The sequence below is a fragment of the Sminthopsis crassicaudata genome, chromosome 3, assembly GCF_048593235.1.
Source record: "Sminthopsis crassicaudata isolate SCR6 chromosome 3, ASM4859323v1, whole genome shotgun sequence".
NCBI classification, from domain to species: Eukaryota; Metazoa; Chordata; class Mammalia; order Dasyuromorphia; family Dasyuridae; genus Sminthopsis; species Sminthopsis crassicaudata.
The window spans coordinates 251,874,783-251,901,494 of NC_133619.1; the positions used below are offsets into that span (position 1 = coordinate 251,874,783).

At 34.4% G+C, this 26,712-nt stretch overlaps 1 protein-coding gene across 3 annotated transcripts in view; it reads right to left on the minus strand.

Annotated features, from left to right (window-relative positions):
• The window catches only part of TBC1D8 (TBC1 domain family member 8), a 113,464-nt gene that overhangs the window by 57,192 nt on the left and 29,560 nt on the right, over nucleotides 1-26,712 (minus strand). For 2 of the 3 annotated variants that reach the window (XM_074300420.1, XM_074300422.1), the window contains exon 2: nucleotides 16,422-16,532. In XM_074300420.1, the coding sequence (XP_074156521.1) occupies nucleotides 16,422-16,532 (111 nt within the window). Of the gene's footprint in view, nucleotides 1-16,376; nucleotides 16,533-26,712 lie in introns of all 3 variants that reach the window. The other variant, XM_074300421.1, reaches the window with a different exon arrangement.

A 26,712-nucleotide genomic window follows, 5' to 3' on the forward strand; every position in this document is an offset into this window, starting at 1 on the left:
ATCTCAGGCAAGTCATACCATCCTGTTTGCCTCCATTTCCTCATCTATAAAATGAGTTGGAGAAAGAAATGGCAAACCACTTCAGTATCTTTGCCAAGAAAACCTCAAATGGGCAAATGAAGGGTCAGACATGACTGAAATAATGAAACAATAAAAACTATGAGAATAAAGGAAAACAAAACAATTTCTACAGTATTCTGAATGCCCAGTGCATTCAGTTTTAAATATTGAGTTTCAAACTACAAAATAAGATCCTATAAAAGGTTATCCTCCTACTCTCCACCAAAATCAATTTTCTTCTCTTCTTACTTAGCATAGCTCTCTGTGAAGCACTTTATTGTCATTGATCGATTATTTCTTTCCTTCTCAATGTCTAAGGACCTAACAATCTTAATTTCTTTTAAACATGATTTTTAAACCTTATCTTTTGGTTGAACAGATAAAAATTAAACTTCTTTCTGCTTCCTCCACTTTAGACTTACTATACATTGTCCTCTATTTTCTGAGATCTTTAACTGTCTAGTTTGGTTACTTAGAACAATATGATCAAGTTTTGGTCTGGTCTACCATATTAACCAGTTACCTTTTTCTCCATTTAATAAAATAATATACTCTTAATTTCAACTAGCTGTCTTAAAAACTTGTGGCTGTAAATTATAAGGAAGACTGAGCAAGAACCTGCAAGTTGACAAGAAGCATAGTATACAATTCGCTATTTTAGGTGATGGCAGTGTTTCACCTTCATTTTCGAAAAGGACAAAAGACATCAGGGTGATGTTTTGACTTGCAAGTGAACTGAATTTAAACTGAAGCAGGACGGTACAAAGTCACCAGTCTCACTCTTTTCTCCACAGCCTGGGTTCAGTGGCACAATATGGATCAGGACAACTGGAGATATTCCCAGATACATGGGAGACATCGTCTTTTAAAACTACGTTGGATACTAGGAAGCCAAAAAACAAAGCTAAGTGATCTCTTGCTTTCCTTATTATCAGTATTGATTCTGTATTATCCATTTCTACTTAGTCCTTTTGAGGTCAGAAATCATCCTCTTTGGCAGAGAAAACAAGAAATGAACTTTTACTACTAAGACTAAAGTTAGCTTTCTTATCACAGCTTTCTTTTTACACAGCTACACCATTTTTTGGTATTTAGCCTTCATTATCTGCTTTACTTCCATCTTTACTCCTGATACATCTGTTAATAAAATCTATTTTTGAATTCTTCATCAATCTTTTTTTAACCACAACACTTTCCCCCTTTAAATAGAAATATTTCTTTTTATGACTTCAGAATTTCATCCTTATTATTTTCCCTATCTTTCTGGGCTGACTTCTATACAACTTTAGTCTATGGGATATGTCTATTTTTTCCTCTAAAATCCTTTAAAATTTGCTGTGCTAAATACCCAGCTTTTCTCTACAATAGCACAAAATTTTTATATGGAACAATCAATTATACTCAATAAACACTTCAATACTCAATAAACAATCAATTATACTCAATAAACAGTTATTAAATGTCTTCTGTGTTTCAGGTTCTTGCCCCTAAGGAGCTCAAAATCAAATGGAAAAGACAACAAGCAAACAAATATGTACAAACAAGCAATATACAGAATAAACAAGAAAAAAATCAACAGAGGGAAAATACTAGAATTAAGAGGGGGTAAGAAAGGCTTCCTATGAAAATGGGATTTTAGTTATTATACAAAAGAAGATAAGAGGCACAGCTAGTTGGCACAGTCAGAAGGATCAGAGTTAAATTCTGATCTCAGACACTTAACAAGCTGGGTGATCCTAGGCCTGTCACTTAATCCCAATGGCCTCCCCCCCAAAAAAGCCAAGTTGGCCAGTAGAAAGTTATGAGGGGATAGAATATTCCACACATGGGGAGAACCAAAGAAAATTCCTGGAACTAAGAGAGGTAGTTTTATTTGTGAAACAGCAAGAAAGCCATTGTCATTAGATCAAAGAGTATATGGCAGGGAGAATAAAATGGAAGGAGACTGGAAAGGTAATATAGAGCTAGATTATAAATGGCTGTGAATACTAAACAGAAAATTTTGTATATTATCCTCAATGGCATGTTTATAGACAATAAGGAATGATAAGCTAGTAGAGAGGAAGAAATTGAAAATAAGTTATAAAATGAGGACGGTAGAGGGGACAACCTGTTAGAAGGGACAAGATGGAATGGGATTGTTGAGCAAATAGAAGGGTAAATCTTGGCAAGAAGTAAAGCCACTTTATCATGTGATACAGGAGTGAAGGATATGAGAGTGGCAGAAGGCACCTGAGTGATAAAAGATGAGGAAGGGAAGAAAAGAGAGTTCATGGTGAATGGCCTCATGAAGCAAAGGTTCCAATGGCCTTGTGATGAAGAGAACCATTTTCACCCAGAGAGAGGACCATGGGGACTGTATGTGGATCACAACCTAGTATTTTCACTTTTTTGTTGTTTTTTTGCTTGCACTTCCTCTCCTTTTAGTTTACAACCATTTTGATTAGATTTGCAATATTCCAAACAGGTATATTCTTACCAATTCTTGCTGGATATTCTCCATCCCTGGCCAGGAATTTGTAATTCCTATATTATATTTCAAATTATGTTTTAGACATCAAAATCCTGTTCATAGATACCATCTTCTTTGCCATCTGCTCATTTTTGCCAAATCTGTCTCTTCTAAAACTCATGCCTTTGGTTGACAGCAGGAGGAAAAAACATCACTTTTGCCTGAGTTCGTCAGTTTTTTACTAAAAATTTCATAATCTTTAGCAGTATTTTCTTGATTCCTTTTGGTAGGCTTATTTGTACATACATAGTTATCTTCTTGTTTATCAGATCATAGGAAGTTTCCTGTCATGGATACATGCCATAATAAGGCCTCTGAAATGTCATCAGTTTTTCAAATAGCTTCCTCAGTAGATAACCAATGGAACCGGTACTGATTTTAGCCAAGCCCTATGTGCTGAGCCCTGTGCTAAGTTTTGCAAATCCTATCTTATTTGATCCTTTCAATAACCCTGTGAAGAAGTTGCTGCTCTCATTCCATTTTAAAGTAAAAAAAAAACTGTAAAAAAGGTGAAGTGCCTAGTCCTCCCTAGGAGTGTTCAAGGCCAACTTTAAACTCAGGTAGTCCTCATTCCAGACCCAGTGTTCTATCTACTATACCACTTAACTGCCTCAGGACCTCTTAATAGCAACCATCATTACTCTTTTTTTTTTTAACCATATGATCTCTCCATTTAACAGCACTATATAGACCCTCCATTATTTTTTATAAGTTAAACAACATTTTCATCATAAGAATGTCCAGCTTCCTCCTCTTTGTAAAGAGCTTCGAATTTTTTCCTAGCTCCATGTATGTAAGTGTTTTTCTATCCCTCTTTTTTCATGGGACATCTTTTTTCAGCAGTCTACATTCAGACATAGGTTAGGATTCCATTCTGCCTATTCAGATACTTTTTCTTCTCTGTTTTCATATTAAAACCTCTCTCCCCTTTTTAAAGGAAACTTCATTCTCCTTGATAAAAGTCTCATGGAGGAAATGACATTTAGAATGAACTCTGAAGTAAGCCAGGGATTCTGAGAGGCAAAATCGAGGAGGTAGTACATTCTGGGAATGGAAAGCACCCTGTATAAGGCATAGGGACAACAGACAGATTGTTATGTGTTCAGAACAGAAAAAAGCACAGTTTGACTAAAGGGTAGAGGTTATAGAAAGGAATAGTATGTAATAAACCTGGAAAGACAAGTGCAGCCAGATTATAAAGGCCTTTAAATCCCAAATGAATTTGTCTTATTCTAGAAGTAATAGGGAACCAGTGGAGCTTTCTGAGAAGTGAAGTAACTTGTGCTTTAGGACTATCAATTTAGTAGCTGAATGAAAAATAGATTGGAAAGGGGAGAGATTTGAGACAGGGAAATCAATTAGAAGCTTACTGCAATAATCTAGGTGAGAAATGAACTCATAATGGAGTGGCTTATTAGGGGAGAAAAGGATACAGATAAAAAATAAGTTGTGAAAGGAGCAAGACTTAACAATTAACTGAGTATAAGTGAAGTAGAATTAAGAGTCAATGACTCGAAGGTGGTGACCTTCAGTAACTGGAAAGAAGATAATGCCTGTGACTGAAATGGGAAAGTTAGGAAGAAGATGAGTGAACTTGGAAGGGGAAAAATCATGAATTCTATTTTAAATATGAATTTAAGATGCTTGTAGGTCAGTTAGTTAAAAAAATAGATGGTTTGGAATGGAGTACTGAACCTCAACACAGAAGGTAGGGTGACATATATGGATCTGAAAATCTTCTGTATAGAATTGAATGAATTCATGGGATTAGATTATTGAGAGAAGAGAGTCTTTGAGCATACTAAGGGTTAGAAACAGGACAAAGATCCACAAAAGAAAACTGAAAAAGAAGTACCTAGTAGGTGCAACGACAGCTTTGTGGCGCTGTCCTGGGGTCTGAGAGACTCATTTTCCTAAGTTCAAATCTAGTCCCTGGGAAAGTAATTTAACCCTGTTTGCCTCAGTTTCTTCATTTGTAAAATGAGTCAGAGAAGGAAATGGCAAACCACTTCACTATCTTTGCTAAGAAAACCTTAATTGAAGTCATGAAGTGTCAGATACAACTGAAAAACAGCTGAACAATGTTAACAGTTAGATGTAGGGTACCATGCTAATCATTAGGGAACATAAAAATCTAGGGCTCTTCCATCTAAAGTTCCTCTTTTTATTCCCATCCTTCCCTGGATAGAAATAATCAAAATAGTTTATTTTATTTTATTTTTTTTAACTATTCTTCTTTTAATTGATTGTTCAAAACATTCTAAATGGATTTTAAAAAATTAAATTCTATTACTGAAATGAGTTGTCAAGAAAATACTTTCTGAAATAGCTGAAAAAGTAGTTTCTAACACCAGAAAATCTAAAAGCCAAAGTTATGTAAAGGCTTTAGATTGGAGCTCACTGAAAATCCAACTAACAAACTTTTAATATTTTTGTAGTATCTTTTTTATCTTAGAAAGACATTTCCCTATATTCCAAAAGTCCCTTGTCTAGCACCAAGTCTCAGATTCTCATGACAAAAGGACTGTTGTTCATTTATAAACTTGGTCCAAAAACTGAAAAAAAGTAAAACTCAACTAGGCTTATAGAAGATGGAATCTACAAGGTATGAATGAATGCTAATTAACAAAGACCACCCAGATCAAACATTCTATTTTGACAAACTGACTATGACATTTTCCATTTTAACTTGTTGGAGGGCCATAAGAAAGGGTAGTTGGGAGTAGTCCATTATACTATGAAATATACAAATATTCCCTGGAGATCTTTCAGGAAGTGAAATGAGTGAAATATCCCTCTCTAGATTTTTAGTTTTAAAAGGAACACAAGCCACAAAGAATTGTGTTCCTAAGTTAAAGAGAAACGGGCCCCATCAATATAACAAATTATATATTTTCTTTTAGCTACTGTAATGTTTAAATGGATCATGAAACTGAAGAGTTTGCAAGCAGATTAAATAAGACAGACTGTTTAAAATGACAAAGTAGGTAATCAAAAGTCAAGCTTTTGAATCTACCACTCTGCAAATACTAGGTCTACAGGCAACAAGCAGCCATTTGAATAGAAGCATTATGTAAGGTCCCAACAGTTAACACACTTCAATACCATATGTCAGTTTAACCTCATATATAGTAATTTAAAGAAGATGGGATCCTGGTCAAAACTGAAAATTTAAGGAGAAAAAAGTGTTGAAATGAACCTCAAGAGCATATATCAAAGTTCTAATTTTCAGAAATAAACCTAAATTCTAAAACCAAAGTAGTCTTTTCAAGGTCATACAGAATTTTACCATGCCAATGCCATATTTATCTATAGATTTTCACCTTTTGTGCATTTTCAAAGTGCACATATTGTGAGAAGTAAATAAATAAAAGTATTTACTCATACAATTCCCACATTTCAATCAATCCACTCAACAAACATTTGAGTACCTCTTAGGAGTGGGTTGCTTCCAATTTGGAAACAGCCAATTCTTTTTAAAGCAGAATCTACTTGGTCTTATTAATACAAAGGACTAATAATTTAAAATAGATTTTATTGATGCCTTTTGTTTTTACATTATATCTATTTATATATATGTTTATGTATGTATGTGTATATGTGTGTGTATATATATACACACACACACATACTTCTACTTCTATTTGTCCCAGGATTAAATAATCCTTTGTTATAAAGAAAAAAGTTGAGCAAATAGGCAACCTTCTACACTCAACAAAAATAACACTAATAGCCACGATTTATATAGAGTTTGCTATGTGCCAGCTCTGTTCTAAGGGTTTTATCTTTTATCTCAACTGGTCTGTAAAATTTAAAGGTCATTATATCTTGAGTGTACTTCCAACTTTATGGAAATGAGGAGTGAGATGGAGCTAAAAAGTAAAGAATTAAAAGGTGGCTTATCCACAAAACCACAAACCTTAAAGGCTAGGAATAAACCCTATCATTTAATAATTTATGTTAATTTCTCAGTCTCTCTCAAAGACACACAGCCATCAAGTAATTTTTTCCAAATGACAATTTTCAAGAATTTGAGAAACCAATTTCTCCTAAAACGAGGTACATATTTATGGAGATCTGAAGCAGGTATCCTTTAATTTAGAGAGACTGTCCATAGAGAAACTTGGCTTCAAAGGGAGCAGCTGCAGCAAAGCAGTAAACAGCTCAAGTAGGAGTGAAAAAACCCCTCTAAAAGCCAAAAGGACTTTCTTTGTAGCACTGTAGGGTGCCTTTAATCACCTGAAAGATACTGCAAAATCTGTTTAAAAATAAACTTCAAAACAAAATTCATATAAATATAAAAAATTAATACATATCATGCATGTCACTTCTGGGAGATTTTCAAACATAATGAAAGTTTTTTAAAAAACACACACACAAAGAAAATTACTCTTCTAAAATTTCTAAGTGATTCTTTGCCAAACCTATAAAAGAAACACAAGGTTATTCTAGCTGTAAGGGAAATAGGAGGTCATTCTATTCCCTGGCAGTTTTCAATGGCTAACCTACTGTACTCAATGTGATTGGAAACAGTGCTGATTGGTGTAAGGGACTGACCACTGCAAAGAGCTCTTTCTAATGACACCCTAATCACCTGGTCTTGGCAAAACTGACACTATTGTCAATAAGTCCCAGTGGATTATTTGGTTTGAATTCATTGGTGTAAAAAAAAGTGTGTGTGTGTGTGTGTGTGTGTGTGTGTGTGTGTGTGTGTGTGTGTGCACTAAGGAACAATTCAACTTTTGTTTTCTGTAAAAGTGCTAAGGGGTTTAATCCAAAAAAATTATGAGATTTCTCTTCTGGTACACCCCATGTTACTTTATTAGTCATTACTTGCCTACTACTTCAAGATTTGTACTGTTACAAAGAAATCTTACTTACTTAGTGCTCTAGGGACAGATATTTTTCAGGCTCTACCAAGGCCAAATCATTTAAAAAAAAAAAACAAAAAACACTGAAGTATCTTTTGGTAGAACCATGTCATTAACTCTGGAAATTTATGGAAACTCTGAAAAATTATACTGAACCTACACAGGGCAAGAGTTCTGTCTCAGTAGGGAGGATAAGGGTTTGAGGAAGTAACCTTTTACAAACTAACAATCGGAAAAGAAGAAATGTATCTCCAAACAGTTTTTTTACCCACAAGATTTAATCTGTGCAGTCTCAATTCAAGGGCTGTTTGACCAGTTCTTTTTTCCATTAGAAAGATGGCATTAGAGCGAAGAGCAACAATTTAGTCACATGCAAGTTTGAATTATGAGATTGTGAGGATGAAAAAAGGAGTTATCATCTTAATATGTCAAAAAGAACCTTAATACAGAAATCTCTGATGAAAAGCTTGAAAAAAACATTTTGGAATTTTCAGATCAATTTCATCCTTGCCTGACACATTCAACCAATTAATAATACTTTCTATGCAGCACCAATACAGACAACTAATCGCTATACAGACCTTGGTTGAAATCCATTTAGAGTCATGTGACCTAACTTCAAAGCCTGAGCAAGCAGGTTAAAACAGATGCACTTTTAAATCCCTGAAAGCCTTCTTCCTTTTCTTCCTATCGAGTTCAAACACTCTCTTTTAAAAAAAAGGCACAACGAACCTCATCCATTAAAAAGATATAATTATAGCCCAACACATTAAGTATTTATTCATAAGCTCTTAAGTATTTATTCAAGAGTTCTAATAAAAGCACATTCTCAAAGAATGAAAAGATTTGACCAAATCCAACACCAGTGACCCTGGGGTGGGAGTGGGAAATATTTCCTTTTATTAAAGGTTTAAGGATTCTTAATATTTACTCACTTTTTTAACTCAAGAAAAATGAAATTCACCTATTTTGGATTTGGAATAAAAGAAGGTCCAAATCATGCCTCAGACACTAGTACCCTGGACAAGACATTTAGTCTTTCTCAAACTCATTTTCTCATCTGTAAAACAGAGATAATAATACCTGTGATTCCTATCTTCAAAGGTTACTGTGTAAAGATTGAAAGAGGTAAAAAGATATATACATCTATCTATCTATATATATATGTATGCATGTGGATGTATAATGCTTTATAAAACCTTAAAGTATAATATTTATGATGATGATAATGGTTTCTAGCAGAGGCTAGTAAGGTAGCATTTTATGCCAAAAAAGTTCTGAGTTAGGAAGTTAGGAAAGACCTGGTTAAATTCTGTCTCTGATTCTTACTATTTGCAGGACCAAAAATATATTGCTTAATCTCTTTAAATTTCAATTTCCTCATCAAGGTGTAATGGAGAGAGCACTGGGCTTGGAATCAGGAAGATTCAATATTCCTTAATTTAAATTTGGCCTCAGACACTCATTAGCTGTATGACCTTAGGCAAATCATTTAACACTTTCAGTTTCCTCATAAAATGAGTTGGAGAAGGATATGCCAAGTCATTTGTGCCATGGAAACTCGAAATGGAATTGTGAAGAATTGGACACAACTCAGGTTCACATAGCTAGTTAAGTGTCTGGGGCCAGATTTGAACTCAGGAAGTTGAGTCTTCCTGACTTCAGCCCTCCAGACTCTACTGAAGCACCTAGCTGCCCATAATATTTTTAAATGAAGAAAACAAAATATATAGGATTGCCTCTCCCATTTCATTGTTAGCTCCTAAAAGGCAGGGACTATCTTTTGCCTTTCTTTTTTTTTTGGTATCTTCAACACTTAGCAGATTGCCTGGCATATGGTAGGCACTCAATACATGTTTATTGGCTATTGACTAACAGCAAAAGTACAGTTATGAAAATATTTTTTAAAACCAGTGCCTAATCCCTGTACTTAAGGAATCCCCTATTCTATATGCACTAGTCTCTACACAAACTACCCTACTATCTATTGCTCCCAGGACTCTCTTCATTCTTAAACCTCTGTGTCCTTGCTTATGCTGTTTTATATGCCTAGGATATCTCCCCTTTGCCTCATTTTCAATTGAATTTCTTCTCATCCACCTTATTTAGATCCCATCATGAATGTCATCTGCTCCACAAAGTAACCTTTAATCCTTCCAGGCAGACACTACCTTCTTTTTTACATTTTGCAGAGTGTTTGGTTTGTGACTGGCTTTTATTTTTGGACTGATCTGTGATTTTATTGATTTTCTGTCCCCACCAATGCAAATCAGAACTTTCTCTGCAATTTAGAGACCTGGGACACTGACAGATGCAGTGACTTGTGCTAGACCACAGATCAGGATATGACAGGGATGACTGAATCCAACTCATCCTGACACTGAGGCTACTATAATTACATGATGTCTTTTGCAACTTTTACATTGCGTATTATCAGTATCTGTTTACATCTCAATGCTCCTAACAGAATATGAATTTTATGAGGGTAGGGGAACTTATATAAATTTTTTTAACCCTCCCCAGCCCCAAGCAAAATACTGTACATACAGTAAGTGTTTAAAATGTGTATTAAATGGGGAAAAAAAAGAGACAGAGAGGATCATGAAGAGGGTGAATCAATTTTTGTCATTGAGAGGCAGAGAAATACATGAAAAAATACACAAAGAAGGAGAAGGTAAGAAAAGAATAAGATTAGAGAGTAATCTTGCATGGGGAGCATTTACAACACTTTGTAGGGATATATAGGAACCAGATGATGAGTCTTTAATGACAGAACCATTAATTAGACAGTGAAAAGCCACTGAAAATTTCTGAATAGAAAAATACAGTGATCACAGTACTATATTAAGAAGATTACTTGGGCAATAGTGTAAGAGGTGTCAAACAGGGGCAGCAACATTTCCCAGTGCTGCAGAAACAGATTAAAATGTAATTGTGAAATATTTTATGAAAAAATAATACAATAAAACAAGGATAATATTAATATGCGATTTTCTAAGTCAAGTGGCCCACAGGGATCCTTAGATACAGTGGTCCCCCATTTCTATTTGAGTTTGATCCCAATGATACAATTGATCAATTAGAAGAAGGATTGTCTGAAGACAGGAAGATTAGTTAGGAAGTTATTAAAGATGTCTAGGCAAGAAGAGATGAAGGGGAACGGAATGGAAAGGTCAAATGCAAGGAAAAGCTAGAAAATTACAAAATACTGAGCTAAAAAACTGAAAGAATGTGCGGGAGAAGGAAAAGTGAAAAGGAACTCAAAGATACAAGCTTAGACAACTCAGATGACCATGAAGCAAATCACTTAACCTTCTGAAGCACCACTTTTTCAATCTGTGAAATGGAATTATTATTGGTTACCCATCATGCATTATCTATCTCATAGTATTATTATAAAGATCAAATTAAACAATATTATTACTCTGCCTATTTTCTCTACTTCTCCTATATTTGGAGTGATATAGTGAATTAAAACATGTTATTTATCTCATTTCATGATCACAACAACATTATGCAAAAGTGATTGTATCCATTTTATAGAAGAAACTAAGAAAGACTCATAGAACCTAAATGACTGGTCTAAGATTGAACAAAGTTATGCCATGATGTTTTCTGAGATCCCTTCCAGCTCTGAAATGCTATGGCTCTATGCAGAAAAGGAAAGTAAGAAAAGAGAGGAAGGAGTCTAGGAAGAAAGAAAACAACTCTTTTGTTGAGTTTAAGGTGGGCTATTTTAAGATATAGAATTCATATTTTTTATAAACAATTTTGAGGAACATTCATAGGAGTCCTCAAAAAGTTTTCACTTGTGCAGGTTTAATTATTTGAATTTAATATGCCCAGAAATATCAAGATGGAAATTAAGTCCAGGGTGTAGCTTCCCAACAATATTTTTCTCAGTTTGGAATCCTTCACCTCCCACCATGGAAAATTTCAGTCAAAACAAAACTGCCCTAAGGAAATCATGAAGAACTGAAAATATGCATGACAATACATACTCTAGTTTAGACAAAGTGTTTACCATTGTAAACACTCTCACTTACGTCCTGTTGGCCAACCTTCCCGTACTTTCTTTGAATTAATTGCATAGTGAGTTCTATATTTGAAAAAATGACCAGCCTGGCACTCCCTTCATGACCTTGGCACAGATTAGACACGTGAGAACAGAGTCCATCCCCAAGTGCAACCCACACTAGATCATTTCCTCTTTTAATGAGCACGCAAATAGCAATTACAGAAATAAGAAACTTAGTTATGAGTAAGGATAAGAAATAAGGAAAGTGGAAGGGATTGAAAGAAAAGGAGAGAAAGAGAATGGAGACCAGGTAAGTTTCTATACACGCACTAACAAGATCATAGATTTTGAATTGATGTTATCCAGTTCAACGTCTTCATTTTGAAGATGAAGAAACTGAGAATCTGAGATATAAAGTAATTTGCCTATAGTTTCACAAGTGGTAGAGTAAGGATTAGATTCTAAATTATCTGATATCAAATCTAACATTCTTTTCACTACATGACCTTAGGCCATGAAAACGTATTAATTCTTCCTTTGCCAACATAGACTTGTGTTTATTCTACAGTCTATAACAATGGCTTTTTCCTCAACAAAATTTCCCTGAAAGCCACAAACAGATTTAGGGAACAGAACAGATGAGGGCTATAAACAGTGATGTATACTTGTGTAACTTGCACTGTGCTATCTCTTCCTTGGCAATTTTGAAGTTAAAAGATTATTGTTCCTATCTCTGGAAACATTTCTTGCTTTTTCTCAGCTTTCTTAATAACACTTCTCATTCTCTATTTTAACATCAACCTGGAACCTTGACAATCGATTTTTGCCTTGGGAAAGGGAATATACACATGGCTAGGAAAAGGATATTGGGCCATGGTTATCATGAAAAGTTTGTTACCTCTTCCACAGTGCCATGTTCCTCTGGACTATGCCCTCTGTACTTCACTAGGTATATCAAGAGAGCTGAGAATGTCTTAGAAAATGGAAGATGGCATATAAGAACTTGAACTGACTTTTAATAAAGCTACAGTCTAAAGATGCAGGCACAGGGGATAGAGCGCCAGATCTGAAGTCAAGAGTACTGAGGTTCAAATCTGGTCTTGAGCATTTGCTAGCTGTGTGATCCTGGGCAAATCATTTTACCCTGCTTGCTTCCATTTCCTTATCTGTATAATGAACTGGAGAAGGAAATGTCAAACTTCTCTAATAGTTCTGCCAAGAAAATCCATAATAAGGTCAAGAAAAGTCAGATATGACTGAAAACAACTGACCAATAACATTAAGGATACAATTTAAAATCAAAACATTAATCTACAAATTTTTAATAGTAAAAAGAATTTTGATAAAATACCACTACTAATTTTGATAATTGATAAAACAGTTTATTAATACTGATAATATATGAATATTTCATCAATAAGAGAACACTTGATAAAAAACCCTAATCCAAAAATATAAAACGCTTGAGGCCAAGAAGAAAGACAAAGAAAAATTTATATTTAGACTTCTCTGATTAATTTAACTTTTGATATATTTGTAGACTGACAACAACTAAGACCCCTTTTTTCTGATGAGATCCAGCCTCCACTAACATATACATATAGCAAGCCATACACATATACATGCATGCATTCATAAACTCAATCTCTTCCTTTCTCCCCTTCTCCCTCCCTTCCCCCTTCTCTCCTATTTAAGAAAAACAGAAGTAATACGATCCAGTCTCAATCTTTGTACTAATGGAGAGAGCAATTTCAAAGACAATCGAAAATGGTAAATAATTCACTCAGCTGCTTCAGGGTTACAGAGTTCTTCTTTGACTTTTCTCAGAGACCTGCATTGGTAAAGGGAGTTTTCTCATTCTGGAGTTCCTTACACTAATGAAATCACAGGACTGGTTCCTATAAATGAATGCATGTATCATGTATGTATATGTATCTAAAGATATTTTGTGTTTATATTTGTATTTATACAAGATATACCTGTTTCATATACATATTAATATATACATATATATATATCAATCAGCAGGGCTCATAGATGTAGAATTAAAAGGGACTCTGGAGGCTATCAAGTTGAACTACATATGTATATATCTGTGTACAGTTGTGTGCATATATATATATATATATGCACATCTATAGATGTATTGTGTATGTGCATATATAAATCATGCACACACATGTGTACATACCTATGTATGAATATATCTATATGTGGGAGTGTGTACACATAGGTTGTATGTGTGTGTATGACACATAAAATATGCATATGTAGCATACATATTTATATGCCTGTATATGAGTGTATATACACCATATGTCTGTGCATGTGTTTACATATATACATATATAACATGCTTAATGCACATGTACTATTTATGGACACAATTCATGGTGGGGCTAATAAATAAGTTTCTACATGTAGGATAACACACGATCATAGATTTGGAGCTAAAAGGTACCTCAGAATAATCTTGTCAATTCTATCCTTTCAGAGATGAGAAAGCTGAGGGACAGGGAATTTCAATAACTTGTCAAATTTCCCATGAATTCTAACAGTCTTCTTGACTTGTCATTCATAGTCTTTTTTGACTCCAGTCACTTCCATCCCAGGTGACTATAAAATTGGGGAAAGATTATCTTCTTTCTTTCTTTTTTTTTTTGAAAGATTCTTTTCAAAAAGATTTCTTGTGTGACTGTGGGTAACTTACTTAAACCCTGATCGCCTCCAAAAAAAAATCTAAATAAAAGAAAACAAAACAAAATTTCTATTTTTTGCCTTTGCAAACTACAGAGTTAAAAAAGATAGTTGTTTCTATGAGTTAAATGGTAGAAATGAAACTCAAAACTCAATTAAGATTTGTGTGTGTGTGTGTGTGTGTGTGTGTGTGTGTGTGTATGCAGATATGTGGCACAGTGGATAGAATGACAGGCCTGGGATCAGGAAAGAGTCATCTTCCTGAGATCTCAGAAACTTACTAGCTGTGTGATCCTGGATAAGTCACTTCACCCTGTTTACTTCAGTTTCCTCATCTGTAAAATGAGCTGAAAAAGAAAATGGCAAACCACTCCAGTATCTTTGCCAAGAATGGAGCAAAAAATCAGATGTGACTGAAAAACAACTGAAAAACAATAACATATATTCACATGTATATGAATGTTTTTCTGTATAAATATAGATATTTATATGTTATAAAAGATATCATCTGTCTACAGAACAGGGACAATGTATCACTCATAGTTCAAGATCTATTAATATATAAGACATGAATGATGCAGATGAAAGGATAATGAAATGGGAAATGGGAAATCTGGATTTTAATTCTAGCTTTAACTAGGTGATGTTGGGCAAATAACAAATTTCTCTGCTTCATAGTTTCTGTATCTGTAAAACCAAAGGTGTGGATTTTTTCTATATTAATTTTGGCATAATAACTTATTGTTTGAAATATATTGGTGAAATCCTCAAACATAAATCTAAAATAGAGTCTATGATTATGGAATAGACTTTAGATAAAAGGGATCAAGAAATTTTTGTAACTAAAGGAAATAGATGCTTTTTAAATTCTAAAATGAAGTAGTGGAAATAAAGTGTCTTTGGAGTAAAGAATTTGTACATTGATACAAATTTCACTTCTTCTACACTTTCCCTCATCATCCTATAAAAGCAAGAGCCAATACTGCTCTGGTCCATTTTAAAAGTTAAATTTTACATTTTTACATTAATTTTTTTAAACTAAGAAAAATAGGTTATTTTTTTCTTTCCTTACAGCCATTCCCCTAATGTCACTGAACAAAAGAAAAGCAAAAGAAAACCAGTACAACAAAAATGCATAGAAATTCCAGCATCAAATGAGTTCTCCAAAATAGTCTCATTCTGGATCCTCTGTCAGTAAGAAGGTAGTCTTCTGCAATTATGATTTATAATTACTTTAATCAGACTTCTTACAAATTTTTAAAACGATTTGTTTATACAATATAGTTATCATAAACTAATTCTCCTTCCTTTTCTATATTAACCACCATCATAGTTACCAATCACATTTCATTCCATTTTCTCAATTCCTTCCTATGACTTATCTACATTTTGAAATGCTAGAATCAAACAAGTCCTTCTTTAATGCCAATGACAAAATAAAATCTAATAAACAGGTTTTTCAAAATATAATCACCTACCAACATAGGAAGTACATAGCTTAAATTTGCACCATTGGTCCAAAGGTATATTTATCCTCCCCATTCTTAGCTACTCTATACCACCCCTAAAATCAAGGATTTGCACTATAAAAATTAAATCCAATCTGTCATTCATTTATTAAGCACCTACTGCATTGTTAGGCAATTTAAATACAAAGAGAAAACAAAAAAATCCTTGACCTCAAGGAACTTATTAAATTCTGCCTCTTCATCTTTATGTACTTCTGAAATAAACTGCTCTGGAAGGGATTACTACTTTCAGTCATTCCCAGAGACATCACATCAACTGGGTCAGTAAAATCTTATAAGATCAGTACAAAATGATATCAAGGTTTACTTTGGAATTGGGGAGAACTAAAAAAAATTGATCTTATGCCAAAGAATTTTATACATGTATGCACACAAATGAGTATAAAATAGGGTTAGAATAGCAAAAAGCGTATTACCTACTCAAATGCACTGGATAAGCTCATTGAACCAATTAAATGCACCAATTCTAAGAACCATTAGGCAAAGCTAAGACACCCCTAAATTATGGCTAGCAGGTATTTTTATGGTTAAAGCACACCAAAAAATCACTCCCACCTTCCAAAAAACAGCCAATATGTTTATCCCCAGATATCAGTTTCTAAAAGAGTGTTACCTTTTAGCTTCTTGGACATGCATACTCCGCATGCTCAGACATTAACTTTTGGAATTTATTTTGGTATGTAACTCACCAATGGCAATGGCCCAGTAAACTTCTGATCCATTCAATAACTCACCACATGCTATGGGAGAGTAAACCTGAGATCCAGGAACTTGTAGCAAAATTCGAAAAGGGGCAACACGTGCATTGGAATCCAGGACTGCATCCAGTGCGCCTACCAAGCGACCTTAAACAGAAATGACAAAAGGGGTATTTTGAGCAGAGAATACAATTATAAGAAGATCATAATGAAAACTCACCCTTTTCCACAATGGTATACACATTTCCTCCAATCCATTCAAAAGTAGGTCCTGGAGTCAAAGGATCTGGGACTGTTTCCTAATCATTGTTATCTATCATTCTCATCTTCATCCAAAGATCAAGCAAATTGATCAATCAATAAACATTTATTAAGCATCTACATTGTGTCAAGCACTATGCTAAGTGCTGGGTATACAAAAAGAGGCAAAAATATAGTCCCTGCCTTCAAGGATCAACACAAAGTAACAGAATTTAAAGCGAGTTGGAGAGGCTTCCAGTAAAAGATGAAATTATTTTTGAGATTTAAAGGCTGAGGTGTCTATCTGTAGTTCCATGATCCTATGATTTAAATGGGATCCATATTAGAGAATATCATTTCTATAATGACATCACAAGCTTCCCTTCCTTGTCATACTTCAAATATATATACATATATATATATATAAATATATATATAAAATCAGAATGGGCACTCTATCCACTAAACATAGATGATGGCTCATCTTTTACTTTGTAGCTGGGCTTCAAAAGTTGCTGAGGCTGAAAAAATTCATCCCTTACAACAAACATAGAAGATGAGCCTTTCTGACCTCTACTAGGCTGGTTTTCTGAGGGCTGAGGGACATACAATACATAGCTTGATCCATTCATTACAAGAAGCACTTTAAGCTTGTTGGAGCTGTCATCCTATACTCTTCTTACCTAAGGTTTCTTCCATGACCTGATAAGTCATTAAAGAAAGTATCCTTAGTATCTAAGGTTTACTCTACTAAGGTTTCCTTAGTAACTTAATCACAATTTAACCTATTTTTGATAACTTATGATCTTATGAGCATCCGTTGTTACAGAGTACTACAAATATGGTGATGTCTTTGGGGCCTCTGGAGTTCCTTAAGATTATTTTGCCAATACATTAAATGGCTCCAAACTGATGTGATTTTTTTCAATGTTATTTTCTCTCTTATTTGCCAGCACCAACCTCCTACTGATGTCAATATGTATCTCTAGCAATATTTTCCTTGCTTCTTCCCTATTGCTGATTAGGAATTTAAATTAAGTATATTAAACTGTTAACCATACTTTAGCACATAATTCTAAATTCATGCACTCTGGGCTAAGTCTTACTTAACATAACAAAGCTACCCATTTCACTGCTTGTTATAAAGAAGCAGTTTTGTTACCTTTATACTGATGCATAAATGTGAATTATGAATAACCATTATCATCACAATAAATACTGTGCTCATTATAACTATTGTCTTACTGCTTAAAAATATGCTTTTCTCTTAGTTTGCTGAGGTGCTCCAAGCAGTTTGTCAGAAGTCTGCTTACTGAATAAAAGAAAAAATTGTTGAGTTTGGAGTCAGAAAACCTGGGTGACTAGAATCTCCGTGATACTGAAAAACTCACTTACCTTTCTGGGATTTATTTTCCTCATTCTACAGAATAAGGAAGTTAGACTAGATAGGCTCTGATGTCCCTTTACTACCTTTGTGAATCTGGGTAAATCACTTAACTCTTTCCAGCTTCAGTTTCCCCATCTTTATTGGGTTGTTATAAGAATTAAATGACATAACCTATGTAAATAAACTTTGCAAACCTTCAAAAACTTTTAGTGTTTGAATTTTTTAGTGTTAGAACTGCCTTCTCAATGCAATGGTATTTTTTTGTATTAACAAGAAAAGTCTTAACTTTATACTTTCAAGGTTGCACCAACTAGAACATACTAAGGCTGATTCATTTCAAAATCTTTCTCCCTCTGTGATCCAAGGCCAGATTCTGATCCAGCCTTGATTTCACAGTCCACAAAGTAGTTGAAAAAGAAAGGATTATTGCTTCCATGGTCTCTGGAAATCCAACATTTCAGTTGTATAAATTCTCCTCTGGATCCATGATCCCTATCCCAATCTATAATTTGCTACAATCATTTTCATCTCTAGAACTAATTAGGTCAGTTTAATGATGACCAGCAGCATTGATCCTGGTTTTGAAAGTGCCTTCAATATTCTTCATGATGCAGGGAAGTAAGAACAGCTGCTCTCAAATGCCTGGTCTGTCACTGCTGTCCCAGCATCCTGGCATCTGTCTCCAGGTTGACACCTGGAAATAGTAAGTGTCAGCCTACTTTCTTCATTAGTAGACATTAGGAACATTGCCCTTTTGTATTCCTGCTGAGGAAAAGGGTTGCTGTTCTTTATAGAAGCTTTCTTTCTCTTTGCTGCTACAAAGTACACTACTTCTGTCCCATCTACTATTCTTTATGGACCATTTTCATTTTCCATCCACATGCTCTAAGCTTCAGCTGCTCTGAACTAACCTCTATGCCCCATATTTTCCTACTTCTACACTTATTCTCAAGCTTTTTCTGATGACTAGAATGATGCCCACTTTTTCTTCCTTTGCCTTCTGAACTCCTTATTTATCTTTTAAAGTCCATCTTCTCCAGGATACCTTATCTGATCCTCCTAGTTGATAATTTTTACCTCCATTCCCTCCAAGGTCATCACATGGAGCCTTTCTGTATTGTACTTATGTGTTGCTGAGTACTATAATTATTTGTGTTTGTCTTATCTCCCTACTAGATATAGGAACACCATGAGGACAGGGACAACTTATCCAAACTCTGTATTTGTGACACAAATAACACACTGTGGGGCATATACCATCAGAATTGAAATAATTGTTTATTGGATTATTGAATTCAAGTGGTAAAACTTGGAATAAAACCCAAGTCTAATGTTCTTTTCCCTTTGGTACCAACATGACCACTAACTAATGAGATAGTATGTAGATAATCTGGAAGCAAAGAACATGTTTTCAAATCCTGGCTCTGGTAATTGTTACTTGTATGAATCTGGGTATGTCAGCTACCTTCTTCAGGCCTATTTCCTCATCTGTAAAATAAGCTAGTAGAATGAATGAATGAATGAATGAATAAATAAATAAATAAAGGTTCCTTGCAGTTTAAAACCCCATAATCCTTATGTGCCATGCGTATGTACAGTAGAGAAAAGCAAGGACAAAGAGAAAACTGTCTGACTCATTCCTAGTATATATGCCATCATTTGACCTATTCATAAGGATGTACACATATAACTTGAAAAATGAGATGAATAAAAATAAAAATAAAAAAAGTAGAGCCAAGTCATGGTATAATCAGATGATATTATATTGGCAATAACTGAAGAAGAAATTGTTTTAAAATTCATAAGGGTAACCAGCATGGTTATACTGCATGCAACCAAATAAAGCAAAATGCAAAGCCATGAGAATCATAAGAAAAGGAAAAAATATGACTGACGGATAAAAATGGATGAGGAACTAGTCATAGTTGTAGTATACATTCATAGGGAGGAAATACCAAAAAGTAATTTTAAATGAAAGCAAGAAAAACCTCAAAGATAGAAGGGGTGAAAAATATCAACTGATACTCATTCATATTACATATATATCCTGGACCTAGAATCATATATATCTCAGTTCAAATCCAGCCTCAGACACTAGTTATATCATCCAGGGCATGTCACTTAATATCCTTTTTTGCCCCAATCAATGAATAAACATTTATTAAGCACCTATTACATGGCAGGCACTGTGAATTTCCTTCTCTGTAAAATGAGGTAATAACATGTTATTATTGTTGTTGTTGCCTTTCAGTTATATTTCAATTGTGTCCAGCTTTTTGTGACCTCATTTGGGGCTTTCTTGGAAAAAAATATTGGAGTGTTTGCCATTTCCTTCTCTAGTGTGGGTCCAGTGGATCATTTTGTCAGGGAAGCAGTGGTTAGTGACTTGCCCAGCTCACCCAACAAGGATGTATCTAAGGTTGTATTTGAATTTGGTTTTTCTTGATCCTAGGCCCAGTGATCTACTCACTGAGCCACCAGTTGCCTCAATAGCACTTACCTCTCAGGTTTGTTAAGGATTAAATGAGTTATTTGTAGTGTACAGCACAGTGCCTGGCACATAGTAAGCATTATATAAATACTTATTCCCTTCCTCCCTTTCCATTGACATAATTGGTTTCTTTGTTTTGCTTGATCGTTTTAAATATCAAAAATGATGTATTTATACCCTTTAAATTTTTTTTTATCACTATTTTGTTAGCCTAATCAGGGGGTTGTCCTTATGTTCATTTTAAAGCATATATGTTGTATTTCTCCAAAAATGTTTTATCATTTAAAAACTTTTCTCAAATTAATTTTCATTAATTAACGGGTTAATTTCATCCCCATCCTAAATAAAACATAGCTTCCAACCATAACCTCCTAATAAGGAGCTCTTCAGTTATTGAATTCTGCATTACAGCACATGGTGGTTTAATAGTGATCCACAATCCTAGAATATTTGCTCAAGGAAAACCAAAAAGGATTTCTCTATTTTTAAGCCAACAGAGTAATAGTAGAAGAGATATGGTTTCAAGTAACAATTTTTTTATTCTATAAAACTACTTTATTTTTAATAGTATTTTATTTTTTTTCCAAATATATAGTTTTCAAACATTCTTTTTTTGTAAAACTTTGTGTTCCACATTTTTCTCCCTCCTTCTCTTATCTTCCTCCCTTCTCAAGACAGTAAGCAATCTGATATAGGCTATACTATGTGTAATTCTTTTAAACATTTCCACATTTGTTATGTTGTATAAGAAAAATCATGTCAAAAGAGAAAAAAAAAACACAAGAAAGAAAAAAAGTGAAAAACAATAACAAAAAGATGCCTCAATCTACATTCTGGCTCCATAGTTCTCTTGCTGGATTTGATTGGCAATTTCCATCCCAAGCCTTCTAGAAGTGTAATGAATCACTTTATGGTTGAAAAGAGCCAAGTCCATCATAGTTAATTATCACATAATCTTGTTTTTTTTTTTTTTTTTTTTTTGTAGAATGTTCTTTTAGTTATGTTTGGTTCATTCAGCATCAGTTCATGTAAATCTTTCCAGACTTTTCTGAAATCAGCCTGCTCATCATTTCTTACAGAATAATAATAATCCATGACATTCACATGCCATAACTTATTCACCCATTCTTCAACTGATGGGCATCTACTCAATTTCTAGTTCCTTTCCACTACAAAAAGTACTGCTGCAAATATTTTAGCATATGTGGATCCTTTTCCCTCTTTTGTGATTTCTTTGGGATACTGACCCAGTAGAAACATTGCTGGATCAAAGGGTATGCACAGTTTTATAGCCTTTTGGACATAGTTCCAAATTGCTCTTCAGAATAGTTGGATCATTTCACAACCCCACCAACAATGCATTAGTGTCCCAGTTTCCCTACATTTCCTACAACATTTATTATTATCTTTTTCTCTAATCTTAGCCAATCTGAGAAGTATAAGTGGTATCTCAGAGTTGCTTTATTAAGTAATAATTTTTGTAATTAGGATAAAAACAGGAAAGAGGGAAGAATGATGGCAGTGTACCTATAAATCTCAGCTTGTAATGCTTTCTTCCTTCAAACTCTTGAAATTCTGTATGTATTTTGTTTTCTTATCTTATTCTGCACAATAATTATTTTATATAATTACATATACCACTTTCTACCAGCTACACTCCTGGATTCAATACCACCACCATATTCATAATCCCATGCTGGACCTTCTTTCCCTTGCCATCTCCCACTTCTAAATTTCTTTGTGTTGTCTTTTGCCATTAGAGCCTTAATTCCTTAGCACGAGAAATAACTTTTTTTTCTTATTTGTATCCCCAGGACTTAGCACAGGGACTGGTAGACAGTAAAACCTTAATGAATGTTTCATTGAATTGCATCATTTATAAATTTTATTGTACCTTATACCTATAATACCTGATGTTAATATTCATGAAGAAGGCATAGTTTGCTAGAAAACACAGCACTGGCCTCAGAGTCCTAATCCTGTCTCTTATACCTGCTAACTCTGAAACAACACTGAACAAAGCATCTCACCTTAGATATCTTAGGCAGAGTTTTCTAATCTCATTATAGACATAACAATAATTATACTACTTAGGTACAACATTGTTGTGAAGTGCTGAAGAAACTGCCATGAAAATGTGAGTTATTAGTTTTCACAATTGGTTTCATTTTATTTTTTTCAATGAATGAAAATTCATCTTCTCTCTCTCCCATGTCCCATACTGAAAAAGTAAAAATAAATGAATTATTATTCCTCAATTATTTGATTTTCCTCCCTCCCTAGACCTTCAGACCTAGCACAAAATTTTTCACATAATAGATATCGAATATATGATTGTTGAATAAATGTCCATGACAAATTTAAAAAGGCAGCTACTGATAGATCTAAAATACTCAGGGGCAAAGAGGCCTTCCAACTGTTCATTTTATATACCCCACAAACTAGGGCCTATATCTTATCATAGATAGCAGCTGCTCAATGATCATGTGCTCTTCCTGGTAATAGTCCAATAAAATAATTTGTAAAATAACTTTTTATAAAGGTAATACCATGACAAACAAAAGTGCTTTTTAAAGAAAGTTAGAGAATGAACACATAGGATTTCAGGAAAAAGCCAAGAAGCAAATGTTTTTGCTCCACGAAACCAGTCACAGGTTTTCCTGCCTGGGTTTGTACTCCAGAAACAATAAATCAGTTCAGACAAATGACATAAAATTCTATTACACCAGCCAAGAACTTGTCATGATTTTGTACAAACTCCCCAAATGTGATCAAACACAAACAGAGAAGGGGACAATAGCATTCTGGTTCTGCATTAGGAGCAGCAGTCTCTGTCAGGATACTGACTGCTTCATCTATTCAACATGTTCTGAATGAGATTTGGAGAAAAGGGGGAAAGCAGAAAAAAGAGAACTCTATACTTATAAAAGTACTCTTGCCAGAGACCACATGAACCTTCCCCACAACCAAATATTTGACCAAGGAAAACAATTACAATCACCATGTCAGATTATGCATCTATTTGCTCTCTCAACAGAAGACTTCCTCCTAAATTCTAATGGCTTCTGTCGTTCCAGATGGCCAAAAAAAAAATGTTACATGGAATTGAACACAGTTTTCATTAGAAATTATACAGCTTTTAGAAAGATCCATTATAAACCAAGAAACTATAGGGATATTTCAAATATTACAACAGAAAGCGTAGATATAAGCTGTAAGGTAATCAAATCATCTAGGAAGTAGCCAAAAACAGCTACCTGATTGGTTTTTCTACTAATTCACTCTTTATTCTATATTCAGTAGAAGGTCAGAGATTTTAAAAAATGGGGAAGGAGAGGGAGATGGCAAGAACATCAGACACCTTCAAGATACATTATGATTATGGCTTTTTGACTGAGGCATGTAGTAAACCTACAATCCACATCACAGATAGACAGCAATGTTTTTTAGAAGGGGACCTTTCAAGTCCTCTGGTATATGGACCGCAAGGGAGGCCTGACTTCTAATCTTGTCTTAGTTACTTATATATTGTATAACCCTAAGCACATTTTTTAATCTTTCTAAGCCTCAGTTTCCTCACTTATAAAATGTGAATAACATCAGCATCTACCTCTCAGGGTATATGTCAGAATCAAATGAGTAATATTTATAAAAATGTAAACTTTAAAATGCTAGCAATAAATGATCAAGCATTTATGAAGGAATTGCTCTGATGCCATTCCTAGAGATACAAAGACAAAAACAACATACTTCCTGCTCTCCAGCAACTTAAATTATATTGAGAGAGACAATATGTACACATATAAGTATATACAAGATAAATACAAGGTAATCTATAAGAGGAAGGAAGAGGGAAAGCTATATACTGTACACATATTGGATTATTATTATTATTATTCCTCAGAATAACATATTTTCATCTATAGTCCAGATGGAGAAAAGGCTGGTAAAGTCTATCATCTTGAATCATGACCACCCAAAGAACTTGATTTATCATGTGGGTATTATATTACCTGAATATTAAGGATGGTTTGTTATATTTCCTTTTCCCCCTCTTCTCTTAAAACTGTAACAACTCAAAAAGCCAAAGGTAATCCCAATTGGATACCTAAATCAAATATACAAAGATTCTTTTTCCTATCCCTGACTCAGTGAACAACTACACTCATGTGCATTTAATTGTAATTGCAATGGAGCCACTATAAATAGGTGTATGGGGAGGGGGAAGAAATGGTGGGCTCTTCTTACTAAAAATTCCTTTTAGCACTTCCAGGAATAAGACCTCACTGAAAAGAGCTTAAGACTTCATACTGACCCATGCAATCATGTTCTATAGTAAGGCTCCAGGGTAACTCACAAATGTTCAAAATACCACTCCAAAAATTAAGCTTTAGCAGATGCCATCATTACATTCTGTTCAATATAAAAGAAGTTTTTTCAAGTTTACAGATAGGACATATTAATGCTTCTTGCTGATGTGGATACAAGTAATTTTATATCATGAAAATCTCATATACAATGATGCTTTTGCATGTTTCCACCGATTTAGCAGTTAACAATAGAGTAAAATATAAGGAAGTATAATGAAAGGATGTCTATGTATCTTAGGGCAGAAACAGACTAAGGAAAAGTAGAAATAGAAAAGAAAAGAATAGAATAGAATAGAAAAAAGTTAGTGTTTTTAATCTGATAAATTCCCTTAATAGAATATCAGGCCCTAGTGGTTGAGCAGAGAGAGGTAATGCTCACTGTATCACACCTCCCCTCCACACCATTCCCTTTGCAGGAAAAAGAATCACCTGTACTTCTCCTTCCTTGGATCCTAAGGCCTCTTCCCAGATCCCTGTAAATACCCCAAACACATGGTTTTTGCTGATATGATCATCCTACTGTTTTAATAGGTCTCTGCTCTATATTATCTTGAAGAATCTGACATTTTCACCCTTGACGAACTAGCACTTCTGATTCACTATCCATACCTCTATATAATCAGTTCTCTAACCTTACATACCCTTCAAATTGCTGTACTACACACACACACATACACACAAAACTCCACTGGTAAAATGTTTAGAAAAGCCATTCAATTATCCATTATGTAAGTCTAATCATCATGTTTACCCTACTAGGAATCTTTAATTTAAAAAAAAAAGCTTACATAAAAATTCCCCTCCAGCCCAATTGTTTGGGTTTTTTTTTTTGGGGGGGGGAATAAAATGTACACAGATTATTTGCCTTATTATGAAAGGAAAAGAAAAAAACAAAGTCTTATTCTTCATGTTTTGTATGCAATGTGGCAATAGGTTTCCATTTAACAAGATCTGAATATAAAGTAGCTTGTGAGGTACCATTGTAATGATCTTAGCAGGAATACCTGTATTCCTTAAATCAGATTCAGAGTTTCCCATATTCCCTCTCATAGACTGCTTCTAACAAATTGAGATCTGGCTACAAATTTAGGATCTTTCAACTATCAGTTTCAGGGGCAAAAAGGCCAGGAAATAAAGAACAGGACCAAACAAGAAAGAAAAAACAAAGCCTTCTCTCTTTTAGATCTCAGAGCCTGGAAGAAGAAAGGTCGTTAAACTTGTTAAACAGGACTCTCAGCAGGTAGTCTATGTAAATGAGTCTGGGAGCCAAATTCAATCATAAATTTAGCACACAGCTTCCATCAAACCCATGGTAGAGACCCGGTGTTCCCTCTACCTTGCAAAGCATACCCTTGAATGATAAACAGTACCTAATTAAAGGCAGGAAATGGAGCAAGGTAGCATTGGGGAGCAGAGAGGGGAAAAGAAAAGGAGGTTATGCTCTATTCTTTGCAAGATGGTAATCAATGTACTGAGTCACAAGGAGCCAGTGAAGCAAGACACTTCCATCTGTTCGAGTTCAGAATGAAAGACAATGGTACAATAGTCATTTGCTACTCAAATAGAATGCGATTTCCACTAGGACAGAGTTAAGACTGCAAATGTGATAATATATGTATATATAAATTAAAGGCATGGAGATTTGTTTTTTTTCTTCTATGTGGACAGAAGACCTGGATTAGAGTCCCCAATCTGCTATCTGATTTATCTGTGTAATCTAAGGCACATGAATTCCCCTTCCTGGGTTTTTTTTTTTTTTTCCTTCTTTTTTCCTAGTTGTAAAATAAATGGATAGGACTAGATAAGCTTCAAGTTTTCTTTTAGCTCTAAGTCATATGA